The sequence below is a fragment of the Salvelinus namaycush genome, chromosome 33 (genome assembly GCF_016432855.1).
Source record: "Salvelinus namaycush isolate Seneca chromosome 33, SaNama_1.0, whole genome shotgun sequence".
NCBI classification, from domain to species: Eukaryota; Metazoa; Chordata; class Actinopteri; order Salmoniformes; family Salmonidae; genus Salvelinus; species Salvelinus namaycush.
In genome coordinates, this window is record NC_052339.1 from 23230547 (window position 1) to 23245461 (window position 14915).

The 14915-nt window shown below is 45.8% G+C and overlaps 1 protein-coding gene across 2 annotated transcripts; it reads left to right on the forward strand.

The window, feature by feature from the left end:
- Positions 1-1500: 1500 nt before the first annotated feature.
- Positions 1501-14876, forward strand: LOC120027837 (E3 ubiquitin-protein ligase RNF31-like). Of its 2 annotated transcripts, XM_038972895.1 has the most exons (24): positions 1501-1665; positions 2140-2347; positions 2493-2639; positions 4148-4303; positions 4457-4525; positions 4630-4774; positions 4946-5083; positions 5208-5367; positions 6965-7110; positions 7313-7473; positions 7622-7870; positions 7959-8306; positions 8971-9156; positions 9297-9503; positions 9714-9887; positions 10127-10225; positions 10474-10563; positions 10996-11110; positions 11357-11469; positions 11651-11764; positions 12160-12208; positions 12337-12433; positions 14069-14234; positions 14366-14876. In XM_038972895.1, exons 2-24 carry the CDS (start codon positions 2147-2149, stop codon positions 14411-14413), a joined length of 3378 nt encoding a protein of 1125 aa, XP_038828823.1. In that variant the 5' UTR covers positions 1501-1665; positions 2140-2146; the 3' UTR covers positions 14414-14876. The 2 variants fall into 2 exon arrangements, with proteins under 2 accessions (XP_038828823.1, XP_038828824.1); XM_038972896.1 differs by lacking the exon at positions 4457-4525.
- Positions 14877-14915: the final 39 nt, after the last annotated feature.

A 14915-nucleotide genomic window follows, 5' to 3' on the forward strand; every position in this document is an offset into this window, starting at 1 on the left:
AGTGTTGAAGCGACTAGCATGTAAAAACCGTCTGTCCGCAGTTGCAACTCTCACTACCGAGTTCCAAACTGCCTGTGGAAGCAACGTCAGCACAATAACTGTTTGTCGGGAGCTTCATGAAATGGGTTTCCATGGTCGAGCAGCCGCACACAAGCCTAAGAATACCATGCTCAATGCCAAGCGTCAGTTGGAGTGGTTTAAAGCTCACCGCCATTGGACTCTGGAGCAGTGGAAACTCGTTCCCTGGAGTGATGAACGGCTCTTCACCATCTGGCAGTCCGACGGACAAATCTGGGTTTGGCAGATGTCAGGAGAACGCTACCTGCCCCAATGCATAGTGCCGACTATAAAGTTTGTTGGAGGAGGAATAATGGTCTGGGGCTGTTTTTCATGGTTCGGGCCCCTTAGTTCCAGTGAAGGGAAATCTTAATGCTACCTGTGTACAATGACATTCAAGACGATTCTGTGTTTCCAACTTTGTGGCAACAGTTTCAGCATGACAATGCCCCCATGCACAAAGTGAGGTCCATACAGAAATGGTTTGTCGAGATCGGTGTGGAAGAACTTGACTGGCCTGCACAGAGCCCTGACCGCAACACCATCAAACACCTTCGGGATGAATTGGAACGCCGACTGCGAGCCAGGCCTAATCGCCTAACATCAGTGCCCGACCTCACTAATGCTCTTGTGGATGAATGGAAGCAAGTCCCCGCAGCAATGTTCCAACATCTAGTGGAAAGCCTTCCCAGAAGAGTGGAGGCTGTTATAGCAGAAAAGGGGGGACCAACTCCATATTAATGCCTATGATATTGGAATGAGATGTTCGACAAGCAGTTGTCCACATACTTTTGGTCATATAGTGTATGTCAGTACAGGCCTGAGTTAGATATTAGATATCACATAAAGGCCCTCGCCTGAAGAAAGGTAATTTTGTTGTTATGGCTCAAGCCCTGATACTGACCACTACCGTATGGGTCACCTAGTCAGTGACCATATCATTGCCATTGCAAAAACTTCAATCACACTCTTCTTGTGTCTTGTGAGTTCTTCTTGCCAGATCACGATGAAAGGGCACTATTAATGATTAAAATAGCAGTTGCCTCCTCTAGTGGTAAACCAGAGAAAGTACAATCTTTGAACGTTGTACATTGAGCAAATGTTGTGCTTAGATGATTAAAAAAGCTTACACACAGAAGAGTTGAACTGGTCTTTTAAGTTATTTCTAATACTATGAATAATGAATGAAAGCAGTCCAACCATGAAAAGTAATGTTTCCAAGACAGTGTTCTGTGTTCAGTTCCAAGAAGACACGTGAACTGCAGTTTGTGGCTTTCATGATTGAGTGAATGATTGATTTATAACAATGTAATAATAACAATGTTTTTAACTGTAGTAAGCGTAACTACAGTAACTGCTATTATTTATAATACCGCTAGAGGGTAGTGTACATCAAGGTTTATTCTACATCGCTCCTCTCGATAACAACTTCCGCGTCAACTACATTTTCACTGTTGTTGTGACTTTAGCTAGCTGTGCTTTTGGAGACATGCTTCAGAAGACCGACGTGATACTAGAAATGTAGCAACATTTTGCCTTGTTATAACAGTCAGTTTGATTCATAAGGACTTGGATCACGAAATACATCTGGAAACGCAGAAGATAAAGGTAAGGCAAGCAGTGGCACTGATCTGGCTGTCATGATAAACTTTCGATGTCGCCTTGCTAGCCAGTCATACATTAGCTAGAGCATAATTACGAATTGACTTGCCAGCCAGCTCAATGTGCCACTTCAATTTCAGAACATGCACTACTACAGCTAGCTAACTGTAAAGTTTACAGCTATCTAGAGTCACGTGTCATTTTGAGATAAAAGTTGAAACTTCAATGTACTTACATTTGAGCCATTTAGCAGAAGCTGTTATCCAGACAGAACTACTTATATTAGAAACGTTACCCTGGCGAGCGTTCTACCATTTGAGCTACCTTGGAGATATCCATGTTCACAGTAGACAGAGTAGCTAGACGGTAACGTTACACCCAGATACATAAGAAATGACGGTAGGCCTACCTACTGCACATCAGTCAACAATCCCGTCCCTGAGTTGACCTACTGTCATTATTTATCTCTATCCCCCCCAGTGTGTGAATGATGAGTACCCAGCCTGTCCCTTTCGAGGAGGTGCGGAGGAGAGCTGAGTCCCTCCTGTCCTATTCAGGCTCTGCCCAGGCATTGAAGGCTGATGTCCAGTTCATGGCCAATGTTCCCCTGTCCCTGTCTGACAAGTTTCACCACATCACAGCACAGACCATGGTGACACAGAACATAGCAGGGCACAGCAGGGAAGAGGTGAGGTTTTATATTCTGTCCAATCCAGTTGCCCCCTAAATTTATTTTTGTCTTTACTGTACGCCTTGCACCTTCAGATTTTCTTGTTAACCCCTCTGCCCCCCTGATCCCTTCTCCCCCACCTCTCCTCTCCTCCCTCCATCAGGTCCTAGAGTCTTTGGGACGGCTCTTTAAAGCCTTGAGCATCCTGGAAAAGTATGGCTGTAACCTGACCAGCCCCAGCAGGCCCAGGTACTGGCGCAGCGTCAAGCACAACAACCCAGTATTCAGGGCTACCGTGGACGCCATCAAGGTAAAGGAGGGAGACAGGCCTCTCTAAACCCAATTTTTTTCTTTTTTTTCTCACCTTTATCTAACCAGGTCGGCCAGTTGAGAACAAGTTCTCATTTACAACTGCGACCTGGCCAAGATAAAGCAAAGCAGTGTGACCCAAACAACAACACAGAGTTACACATGGAACAAACAAACGTACAGTCAATAACACAATAGAAAAGTCTATATACAGTGTGTGCAAATGAAGTAAGAATAGGGAGGTAAGGCAATAAACAGGCCGTAGTAGCGAAATAATTACAATTTTGCAAATAAACACTGGAGTGATAGATGTGCAGAATATGAATGTGCAAGTAAAGATACTGGGGTGCAAACGAGCAAAAAAACTAAACATTTTTAAAATAACAATATGGGGATGAGGTAGTTGGATGGGCTATTTACAGATGGGCTATGTAAGGGTGCAATGATCTGTAAGCTGCTCTGATAGCTGATGCTTAAAGTTAGTGATGGAGATATGAGTCTCCAGCTTCAGTGATTTTTGCAATTCGTTCCAGTCATTGGCAGCAGAGAACTGGAAGGAAAGGCGGCCAAAGAGGAATTGGCTTTGGGGGTGACCAGTGAAATATTCCTGCTGGAGCGCGTGCTACGGTGGGTGCTGCTATGGTGACCAGTGAGCTGAGATAAGGCGGGGCTTTACCTAGCAAAGACTTATAGATGACCTGGAGCCAGTGGGTTTGGCGACGAATATGAAGCGAGGGCCAGCCAACGAAAGCATACAGGTCGCAGTGGTGGGTAGTATATGGGGCTTCGGTGACGAAACAGATGGCACTGTGATAGACTGCATCCAATTTGCTGAGTAGAGTGTTGGAGGCTATTTTATAAATGACATCGCCGAAGTTGAGGATCGGTAGGATGGTCAGTTTTACGAGGGTATGTTTGGCAGCATGAGTGAAGGATGCTTTGTTGCGAAATAGGAAGCCGATTCTAGATTTAATTTTGGATTGGAGATGCTTAATATGAGTCTGGAAGGAGAGTTTACAGTCTAACCAGACACCTAGGTATTTGTAGTTGTCCACATATTCTAAGTCAGAGCCGTCCAGAGTAGTGATGCTAGGCGGGCGGGCAGGTGCGGGCAGCAATCGGTTGAAGAGCATGCATTTAGTTTTACTTGCATTTAAGAGCAGTTGGAGGCCACGGAAGGAGAGTTGTAATGGCATTGAAGCTCGTCTGGAGGTTAGTTAACACAGTTCCTAAGTTCCTATCAGGAACTTACTGCCCTTTTCTTATTATTACAGGATCATTATTGACTTCCTTGTGCATAGGACAGATTAGAGTCTATTGTTTTCACTACAAATAGTCAGATTGTTCAAAAAGGGAGTGGATCAATAAGCGATGTTTAAAGTGCCATATGGGTCATAGACATAGACCTATGGCAGTGGGTACCCAGTGATTTTTAAAGCATTTGAGTTTACTTTTTCACTAATTTGAGTCAACGGTGGTTTATTCTACTGTCTGCTATCTTTTCTACAGGGTGGCAGGTCAGTCCTGTTTCTCTACGGTTACACCAATCAGCAGCCAGACGGCCTCAGCTTCCCCGATGATGTCACAGATCCAGACGTTGGGAAGGTTGCTGCAGTGACCATTGAGGTCATGACCCTGCGCATGGAACTGGACATGCTTATCAAGGTGAACGTTCATATGAGAGTCTAAGAGTGTTATTATCTAATTAAAATGTTTAAATTGTTCTAACTCTCAATTTGAGGATAACCACAAAGATGAGTTTCCATGTTTGATCTCTTGCTAACTCTTATGTGTTACTGTGTTGTTGTTGTCTGTCAGGGTACACATGCTCACCCAGAAATCTACAGCAATATAATCCCATCCCTTAGTCTACCAAAGACAAACCAGGTCTGTGTAACAACGTACAGTCGAGTGGTTAATCGGTTTGTCTGTTTCTACTTCTACCTTTTTCTGTGATACTGTTGTAATTAGGGCTATTCTGCTCTCTTTAGGAGAAACCAGAGCTGATGTCTGATGCGGTGGTCATCCCACCAGGAGAGGAGCATGGGGACAGGGGTAAAGACCTTCAGCCGCTATCTCCTCCACCCACACCGGCTGCTAGTCCTGGACTAAGACACGCCCCCACCACTCCCACAGGTGAGACAGACAGCCACTCCCTGTACGAGTCTACCTGTCTGTCACCTGGTAACCTGTCCACTTCTAACCCCACTAGCATATGTCATCTGCCTGTCTGTTTTACTGTCATTGGATGTCAAACTTATTGCGTATTGTTTATTGCTCCTCTCCCTCTCTCTCTCTCTCTTTCAGATGGGGGGTGTAATCTGTGCGGTGCCACTCCCTCTCTCCTCTGCCCACCCTGTGGTTCTCTTCCTTTCTGTCAGTCATGTGACCTCATCTACCACCGCCACCCGTCCAGAGCCAATCACAGGAGAGATAGAATACAGGGTAAGATATGGGTCATTGCTTTGACGATTTCAGCTCAAATCTCACTTTTAATCCAATATTCTTTTGAATATTCTTACCCATTAATATGTAAACTAACACTTATCATCTTTAAACCCCCCCGTAGAGACCTGTACCATCTGTGGTATGTCCCAAGTCTACGCCTCTTGCTCTACCTGTTCTCAGAGGCTGTGTCTGGAATGTGACAGACTGTACCATTCTCACCCTGACCGCGAGGGTCACAACAGGACACTGGTTACCCCCGCCAAACTAACAAGAGCTTTTAGGTTAGAAATGAGGATGTGTTATAATCGACTCTACACACACATGCACACATACACACACAAACCTGATCACTCACTTCTTCCACCATATGTCCACCAGATGCGTTTTGCCCTATGTTGTTTTTGTCAGATGTCTAGACCGCATCTTCCATACTTGATGCACATCCGCTTCGCAAGGCTGCAGTACGGTTTACAGCCTGGAGAAGATCATTTTTGACCTGTTTGACCAAAGCTAATAATTAAAACAGATTAAAGTTATTCTCATATGGACCTACTGGTTTCATCGGCTGCACACAAGGCCGCATTACAGGAATTCATCTAGTTTGTTTCTAACCTTCTGGCACATTCATCTAGTTTGTTTCTAACCTTCTGGCACATTCATCTAGTTTGTTTCTAACCTTCTGGCACATTCATCTAGTTTGTTTCTAACCTTCTGGCACATTCATCTAGTTTGTTTCTAACCTTCTGGCACATTCATCTAGTTTGTTTCTAACCTTCTGGCACATTCATCTAGTTTGTTTCTAACCTTCTGGCACATTCATCTCGAGCAAGATCACTAAACTGAACTGGTTGTTCCCATATAGAGTAGGCTACTGATTTCAAATCACTAGTTTGTCCTGCATGATGGCACGCTAAATTACGCACAGAACAGTTATGTGGATATTCATTTTGCACGCCATTCTGTTGGCTGGTTTCCTGAAAACTATCCAACAGGGCGCACTGCCTTTTATGAACCTCAGTTTGTACCAGCGCACGGTTTTGCTACGCACAAGTTGAAAATATTGAACTCATGTGGTACACAGGACGCACCTAGCGCAGCATCCCAACCTAGTGCAGCATCCCAACCTAGCGCAGCATCCCAACCTAGCGCAGCATCCCAACCTAGCGCAGCATCCCAACCTAGCGCAGCATCCCAACCTAGCGCAGCATCCCAACCTAGCGCAGCATCCCAACCTAGTGCAGCATCCCAACCTAGTGCTGCGGACTGCTCCACTGACGCTGAATGACTTCCCAGTGGAACGTAAAGAGTTTGAGGCGTCTGCTGGACACGAAGCTTTCTTCTCACTCGTGTGTCTTCTCTTTTCTAGCTTCTCTCTTTCCTCTCACTCGTGTCTTCTCTTTTCTAGCTTCTCTCTTCCTCTCACTCGTGTGTCTTCTCTTTTCTAGCTTCTCTCTTTCTTCTCACTCGTGTGTCTTCTCTTTTCTAGCCTTTCTTTCCTCTCACTCGTGTTTCTTCTCTTTTCTAGCCTCTCTTTCCTGTCACTCGTGTTTCTTCTCTTTTCTAGCCTCTATTTCCTCTCACTCGTGTTTCTTCTCTTTTCTAGCCTCTCTTTCCTCTCACTCGTGTTTCTTCTCTTTTCTAGCCTCTCTTTCCTCTCACTCGTGTTTCTTCTCTTTTCTAGCCTCTCTTTCCTCTCACTCGTGTTTCTTCTCTTTTCTAGCCTCTCTTTCCTCTCACTCGTGTTTCTTCTCTTTTCTAGCCTCTCTTTCCTCTCACTCGTGTTTCTTCTCTTTTCTAGCCTCTCTTTCCTCTCACTCGTGTTTCTTCTCTTTTCTAGCCTCTCTCTTTCCTCTCACTTGTGTTTCTTCTCTTTTCTAGCCTCTCTCTTTCCTCATGGGAGTGTGCTCAGTGCACTACAGTCAACGAGGTGAAAGCCGTGCTGTGTGTGACCTGTGAACGACCCCGTCTGGCCATCGCTTCCCTTATAGATCAGGAGGACCCGGGGCAGCCGCCACCCAACCCAGGTCACATTCATATACACGTCTCAACTGTTGAGTAGTTTTCATGTGACGTTCATTTGAACAACACATCAGTCACCTGTCCTGTCCTGTTTGAGGTGTTCACGTCACCTGTGCCTCTATATCAGTGATAATAATGACACATTACTAGAAGCTAAGATCAATACCAGGCTGTCTGTTTATCTACCCTCTCTGACCTCTTTCATAGAGTGGCAGTGTAAGAGCTGTACGGTGGTGAACCAAGGCAGCAGTATACTGTGTGAGGTGTGTGAGCGCCCCCGTCTGGCCACCCGTCCCTCTATCACGCCAGTACTCAACAGTACTCCAGTACTCCCCATGCCAGGACCCACGGCAGACAAGGAAACAGAGGTTACACACCCCCCCGGTGGTTTAAATACTCTCTAGAGTTGGAATGCTCTGTGAGATCTAATCATTCAAGCGTATCTTTTTGGTGTTAATCTTTCACAATCTCTCCCCGTCCCTGCCTCTCTCCCATGCTGTCTCTCTCTCTCTGTAGTGGATGTGTCAGTTCTGCACCTATGTGAACTCTCCTCCTGCAGTGGTTTGTGAGGTGTGCAACCTGCCGTGCAAAGATCCTGCAGTCACCAGTCCCAAGTCCCTCCTCCTGCAGTCTCCAGTCAAAGACTTTGTCCCGCTTCCTGTGACGCCCCAGGTCCCTCCCGAGATCTCTTCCAGGGTAAACATCGACATTAAGAGACAGAACCTGATGAGGGATGAAGGGCTGAAGCTTGTCCATCAAATACGAGTAGGTGGCTTTTGAACTGACTCTAAATGTGAATTAAAACCACATTAACTGGTATTATTCTAACTTCTAAATTGATGTTCTTCCTCAGAAGGGAGAGAAGAAGGGAGTGGGCCCTGAGGAGGTGTACGCAGCCCTCTGTGTTTCCAGGGGTAGCAACGTCAACCCCTGTGATTGGCTGAAATCAGAGCTGCCTCACCTACTGGATGAGATCTGTGCCATGGCAGCTTCGGCAGCTTTGCAGAACTTCAAAGCAAGGGTTTCTGGGCCGCAGGATAACACAGAGAGGGATAGGGGGTCGACAGAGCAACAGAGTCCCAGTGTGCTGCTGGGTGAGGGAGTGCAGCTGTCCAGGGTTGAGGCCAAGCATGCATGGCTGGCAGCAGGGGGTGACACTGAGAGAGCAGTCCGTCAGCTGCTCAGAGACAGACAGGCCAAGGTGAGAACCAGACCTTTCACCTGACCCTAATGGTCACTCAAAACTGATTTGGCTAATCACTTTAGATATCCACTCAAATAACCAAGCGTTCACTAGACCCATCTGTGGCCTTGTGGTTGTGATTGTCAGCCCTTGTGATTGTCAGCCCTGAGGTTGGAAGGTTGGGAGTTTGATCCCAGGCTGAGTCATACCAAAGACTAAAAATGGGACCTGAGGTGACTCTGCTTGACACAGATAGTCTTGTGCTCCTATGAGCCATTCCAACTCGTGCAAGGCTACGTACTGAGCTAGTCTGTGTCACAATTAAGCCTATATGCAAAGTATACTGCAGTTACATTTTTTTGTCAGGTAGCAGACGCTCTTATCCAAAGCGACTTAGAGGAGCAATTAGGTTTAAATGCCTTGCTCATGGGCACATCAGCAAATGTTTAATCTAGTTGGCTCAGGGATTCAAATCAGCGAACATCCAGTTAATGGCCCAGCGCTCTTAACCGCTAGGCTACCTGCACCAAATCAACGTTTATTTGTCACGTGCACAGGATACAGCAGGTGTAAACGTCCAGTGAAATGCTTACTTGCAAGCTCCTCAACAATGCAGTAATACTAAGAGATATAAAAGAGCTGTTTCCACTCTGACTGGGTCTGGTCTGTCTCTGCTGTGTAGATGCGGGAGCTGCGTTCTCTGGGCTTCCGGGAGGCATCGCAATGTGAGGAGGCTCTACGTCTGAGTGGAGGAGAGGTGCGGGGGGCTCTGTCTCTGCTGCAGCGGCCCCTCCTGGAGCCCTTCCACCAGCGCATCTGGAGCGACCAGCCAGAGGCCCCCATTGATGCCAAGAACCCTGACAAGCAGGTACTGCAGAGAGTGTGTGTCTGAGAGAGACAGAGAGAGAGCATGCACAAGTCAACTAAACTGCATTTTTCAAGGCCATAGATAACACAAATAATCTGATTGTTGTTCATCATCATCATTACCCTCCATTGTCCTCTCAGAGGATGTGCAGGCGCCTGCTGGCGTTGTACGAGCTGCCCAGCTGGGGGCGCTGTGAGCTGGCCCTGTCTCTACTCCAGGAGCCTGATGCCCAGTACTCCCTGGAGGACGTCATCCAGGCCGTCAGAGAGTCCCAGGACAGGGAGTTCCTCCGCCGCCTCCTCAACAACGAGTGCCCCTGCTGCCTCAGCATCTTCCCCCACAGCAAGGTGGGCTGCTGGGAGTTTGGTTGAGTTTGTGTGGAATGGTGTAGCTACATTGCACTGCATGTTGTTTTGTCATTCTTTAGTACAATTGACCGACTGTAACTTTCACTTTGGTGCCCTCCTCTCTCAGATATGGTGCTTAATTTCCTATAAACTGTTAATACCGGTATGTGGGTTATTGGATTAATGCTATATATTCTCTGTACATCTCAGATGCAGTCCCTGACCTCGTGTCAGTGCTCGGTGTGCCACGAGTGTTTCACACAGCACTTCACCATCGCTGTGAGAGACAAACACATCAGAGACATGGTGTGTCCTGTGTGTGCAGGACCAGACATCAACGACCCTGAGCACCTGGACAGCTACTTCTTCACTCTGGACATTCAGGTGAGAAGATGAAGAAGAATCAACTTTATTTGGAATGGAAGATATGGAGATAGAAGTGAGAGATCCAGTTAGCAGTTACCTGTTTTCTTTTTTCAGAAATTCCAATTTGAGCATTTTTGGAAAACGTCTACAATTTTGCATCCCTTGGAGGGCTATAGGTAGATTGAAATGGGACGATCATGAGCTGCTGCTGGTTGTGTTTCATGTTTATAACATTGTTATTGATGCCGTGTGTTTAGCTGAGAGACTGTCTGGATCGTGAGGTGTACGAGCTCTTCCACAAGAAGCTGATGGAACATGCTCTGATGAAGGATCCCATGTTCCTGTGGTGTTGTCACGTGAGTGGGTTTCTAACCAGCTCCATCACATCAACAGTTACGTCTCTACTGTATTTCCCTTTTCATTCAGGGAAAGGGGGGATACCTAGTCAGTTGTCCAACTGAATGTATTCAACTGAAATGTGTCTTCCGCATCAGAGAGGTACGGGGGGCTGCCTTAATCGACATCCATGTTTTCGGCGCTCAGGGGAACAGGCTACCTGCCGCCACTCTCACCACTCTCTCCTCCCTCCTTCTTCCCTTCTCAGTGCACCTTTGGGTTTATCTATGATGGAAACCAATTCAAAGTCACCTGCCCCACGTGTATGAAGAGCTTTTGTAACCAATGCAAAAAGCCTGTAAGTACAAAAGATACCTGTTGTTACCTTGCCTGCCATGTATTGTGTCATTTCATAGCCACGTGTATGTGGGACCCAAATAATGATGCCTGTCTCTCTTTCTCTCTCTCTATCTCTCCCTCTATTTCCCTCCATCTCTCTCCCTCTCTCTCTCGCTCTCTCGCTCTCTGTCTATCTCGCTCTCCCTATATCGCTCTCACTCTCTTTATCTCTCCCTCCCTCTATCTCTATCGCTCCCTCTCTCTCTCTCGCTCCCTCCCTCTATCTATCTCTCTCTCCCTCTATCTATCTCTCCCTCCCTCCCTCTATCTCTCCCTCCCTCCCTCTCTCTCTCTCCCTCCCTCACTCTCTCTCTCCCTATCTCTCTATCCCTCCCTCTCTCTCTCTATCTCTCTCTCTCCCTCTCTCTCTCTCCCTCCCCCTCTCTGTCAGTGGGAAGCTCAGCACCAGGATGTATCCTGTGAGCAGTTCCAGTTGTGGAAGAGAGAGAACGACCCTGACTACCAGAGACAGGGACTGGCCGGGTTCCTGCGGGACAACGGCATCAGTGAGTCAGTCAGCCTAGACATTCTGCAGTTATTGGCCCATATTCACAAAGAGTATGATTGCTGATATACGATCAGATTTCCTTTTGTAGTTAATGATAAATACGATTATCTGGACAGATAGGGCCTGGTCCTAGATCAGCACTTCTACTTTGAGACTCTTGACTCCTGGCACACAATGCCATCTCATCACCATCATCATAATTGTTATAACACGATGATGTGGCCCTTCTCATCTCTCTACGTAGCCTGTCCTCACTGCAGGTTCCAGTATGCCTTGACCAAAGGGGGCTGCATGCACTTCTGCTGCACCCAATGCAGATACCAGTTCTGCAGCGGCTGCAACAATCCCTTCCACACTGTAAGTCACATAAAAGGGACTGCATGGAGTACCATATTTGTCACTAAATGGATTCAGTCAGAGAGAAGGATCTCCCTTTCCCCCAGGGCTTTCTTATCATACATTCACAGTCTCATGTCTGTTTCCTTTTTCGCTTTCCCTTCTTCACCCATTTCCCTCCCCCTCCCTCCCTCTCTCTCAGACGGCTTGTAAAACAGTCCAGTGTAAGATCACAGGTCTCCATGCTCATCACCCACGAGACTGTCTCTTCTACCTCAGGGACTGGGAGCCTGCCAGACTACAGGCCCTGCTGCAGGTACAGAGACGAGGGATGTTCTGGGAACGTTACAGGGGGCAATGTCCTGGGAATGTTCTGGGAACGTTACAGAGGGAATGTTCCGGGAATGTTCTGGGAACGTTACAGAAGGAATGTTCTGGGAACGTTACAGAGGGAATGTTTTGGGAACGTTACAGAAGGAATGTTCTGGGAACGTTAGAGGGAATGTTCTGGGAACGTTACAGAAGGAATGTTCTGGGAACGTTACAGAAGGAATGTTCTGGGAACGTTACAGAGATAATGTTCTGGGAATGTTATTGAGAATGTTCAGGGAATATTACAGGGGAAATGTTTTGGGAATGTTCTGGTAACGTTAAATGGTTGTCATTTCAATGTTGTGTTTCTGAGCTGAGTTGTTTGTATTTTGTCCACAGAGGAATGCTGTTGAGTTCAACACAGACCCCCCTAATGGGACACAGACTGGTGAGAGTGACCTCTTGTTTATCCTCTCTTAGATCCCAGATCTGTGAGAACTTGACACTATTTTTTTTTCTCTTTCTGCCCACACTTGAATTTTTTCTTTCTGTCTGACTCCTTTCTGTGTGACTCAGACGCGTGCGGAGTGATGGAGCAGAAGGACGAGGGGGGTCAGCAGATTGACTCACCCTGTGGAGTCCAAACTCAGCCAGTACAAGCTGGACTCTGCAAGTGAGTTACACACACACATAGTTGAAAATACCTTATTGTTTGTTTGTGCACTACACACACACGCACACACAATTGTATTGTATTTAATTGTAGAGGAGTGTGGGGTAAATTGAGATTTTTTTTACATTCAGGTGGTTCAAGGGAAATACAGTATTCTTTCTAATAAAGATATCTACATATATTTCAGGATGTTGTGTATCCCTGGAAATAATCAGAATTGTCCAAAAAAGCCTCCCGAGTGGCGCAGCGGTCTAAGGCACTGCAGTGCTAGCTGCGTCACTACAGATCCTGGTTCGATCCCAGGCTGTGTTGCAACCGGCTGCGACCGGGAGACCCATGAGACGGCGCACAATTGGCCCAGTGTCGTCCAGGTTTGGCTGGCTAGGTTGTCCTTGTCCCATTGCACTCTATCGACTCCTGTGGCGGACCGGGCACAATGCACGCTGACACGGTCGTCAGGTGTACAGTGTTTCCTCTGACACATTGGTGCGGCTGGCTTCCGGGTTAAGCGAGCATTGTGTCAAGAAGCAGTGCGGCTTGGCGGGGTCGTGTTTCGGAGGACGCGCGGCTCTCGACCTTCGCCTCTCCCAAGTCCGTACGGGAGTTGCAGCGATGGGACAAGACTGTAACTACCAATTGGGGAGAAAAAGGGGTAAATAAAAATGATTTGTACAAAAAAAAGTGGCCTCTTGGCACAACTTACGTAAGTTGAGCTGCGGAACAGGGTAAGTTAAGTCGCCAACAAATTTCTGTACTGAATGAAATATTACCACTACCTTTTTAAAACCATGCCTATCTTCATTTCCCAAACACAATTCGAACCCAATCACAATCGCTTTTTTGTCTTTTAATCATTTGAATCATCTTTTAACACAGGTTTAACACCTAACAAACACTTTGCCTTGCATTATTCCTTGGAAGAAAAAGTCAACTTGCCATTGGTTCAACCATTGGCTCAACTTACCCAGTGGCAAACATTTTGACTATATAATCCCACACAGCTAAAAGGATGCATTTTCATGCTAGGTTGAGGACCCAATATTGAAGCTCATAGAGACGCAACTGATGTATAGAACAATCTTAAAATTATCTACTTTGGTTTAGATACAAGCATCATGAAACCTCTAACACAATACATTCATTTGACTTGGTGAAAATACGCTTTTTGGACCTAACTTGCGTTCCACTTTTTCCATGTGATTTCTTCCTTCACAGACTCCATGAAATGATGACCTCTTCCTAAATAGTTGGCCAAATTATATATTTTGTGTATGGTTTCTTAGAAACAAGGGTGGCTCAACTTACCCCACTCTGCCCTATTGACGATATGTCATGAAAAATGAATGATATTTATGCAGTAAGGCCTGAGGAGGTGTGGTAAATGGCCAATATACCACGACTAATAGCCCTTAGCCGTATCTCAGGGGTTCGTGCTATTATAAACTGGTTACCAATGTAATTGGAGCAGTAAAAAGTAATGTTTTGTCATACCAGTGGTATACGGTCTGATATATCACGGCTGTCAGCCAAACAGCTTTCAGGGCTCGAACCACCCAGTTTATAATCAATTTTAAACCACTTTTTCTGGCTGTTAGGCTGTTCTCACTCTGTCTGTCTCTGTGTGTGCCATTGTAGTAAACACTACAGAGAGTATCTGGTTAGTCTCATCAACGGACACACCCTGGACCCCGCTATTCTCTACGACCAACAAGAGGTGACAGTTGCCTGCAAGAGGTACCAGGTGGAGGAGCAACAAGGGGAGGGGGAGGATGACAGGGTGTACAAGGCTCGACTGCTGAAGGTCAGTCATCACTCAGTTAGGCTTGTGTCCTCACTGGAAGTTTGCACTAAATCGTTTCTATGTTAATTTTGATGTAGTGTTTTTGTTGTGGTTCAGATTGTGTGAAAGTGTAATTTACTCTTTCTTTACAGAAACTGATGGAAGTACCACTTGGAGAAAAGGTTCCTCGGATGAGATGAAAATTGATTTTAAAGATTTTATTATCCATTTTAAGGAAAGTACAGGTATCCTATTTGCAAACAGCATCGGGTTTCAAACCTCCCACCACATAGCATTACCAACCTAGCTGTTATATTACATCTCATTGAAGTTTAACATTTTGTTTGTTATATGGTTCATTAGATTTCTGAAATAATTTTGTTCACAATTACACATCTACAGGTAGTATCTCAATTTCCTCTCTGTACAAGGATAAAGCTGCAAAGGAAGACTTACAAGAAATACATGATCTCTCTTTCTGGTTTATTTTGATTAAATATATGAGTTTAAAATACAGCACTAAACAATTTTAGAACTCATAAGGGGAAGGTGTCTGTCATCTTCAAAATGGCAGTCAATATTGTGAGATCAATAGCACATACTATACAGAGTGTAACATTAAGGTATGCCATGCAATAAAGTATTTTATTGATTTAAAAATGACTTTTGTGACCGGTCTCAATTTAGTCTCATCAGTTGCAA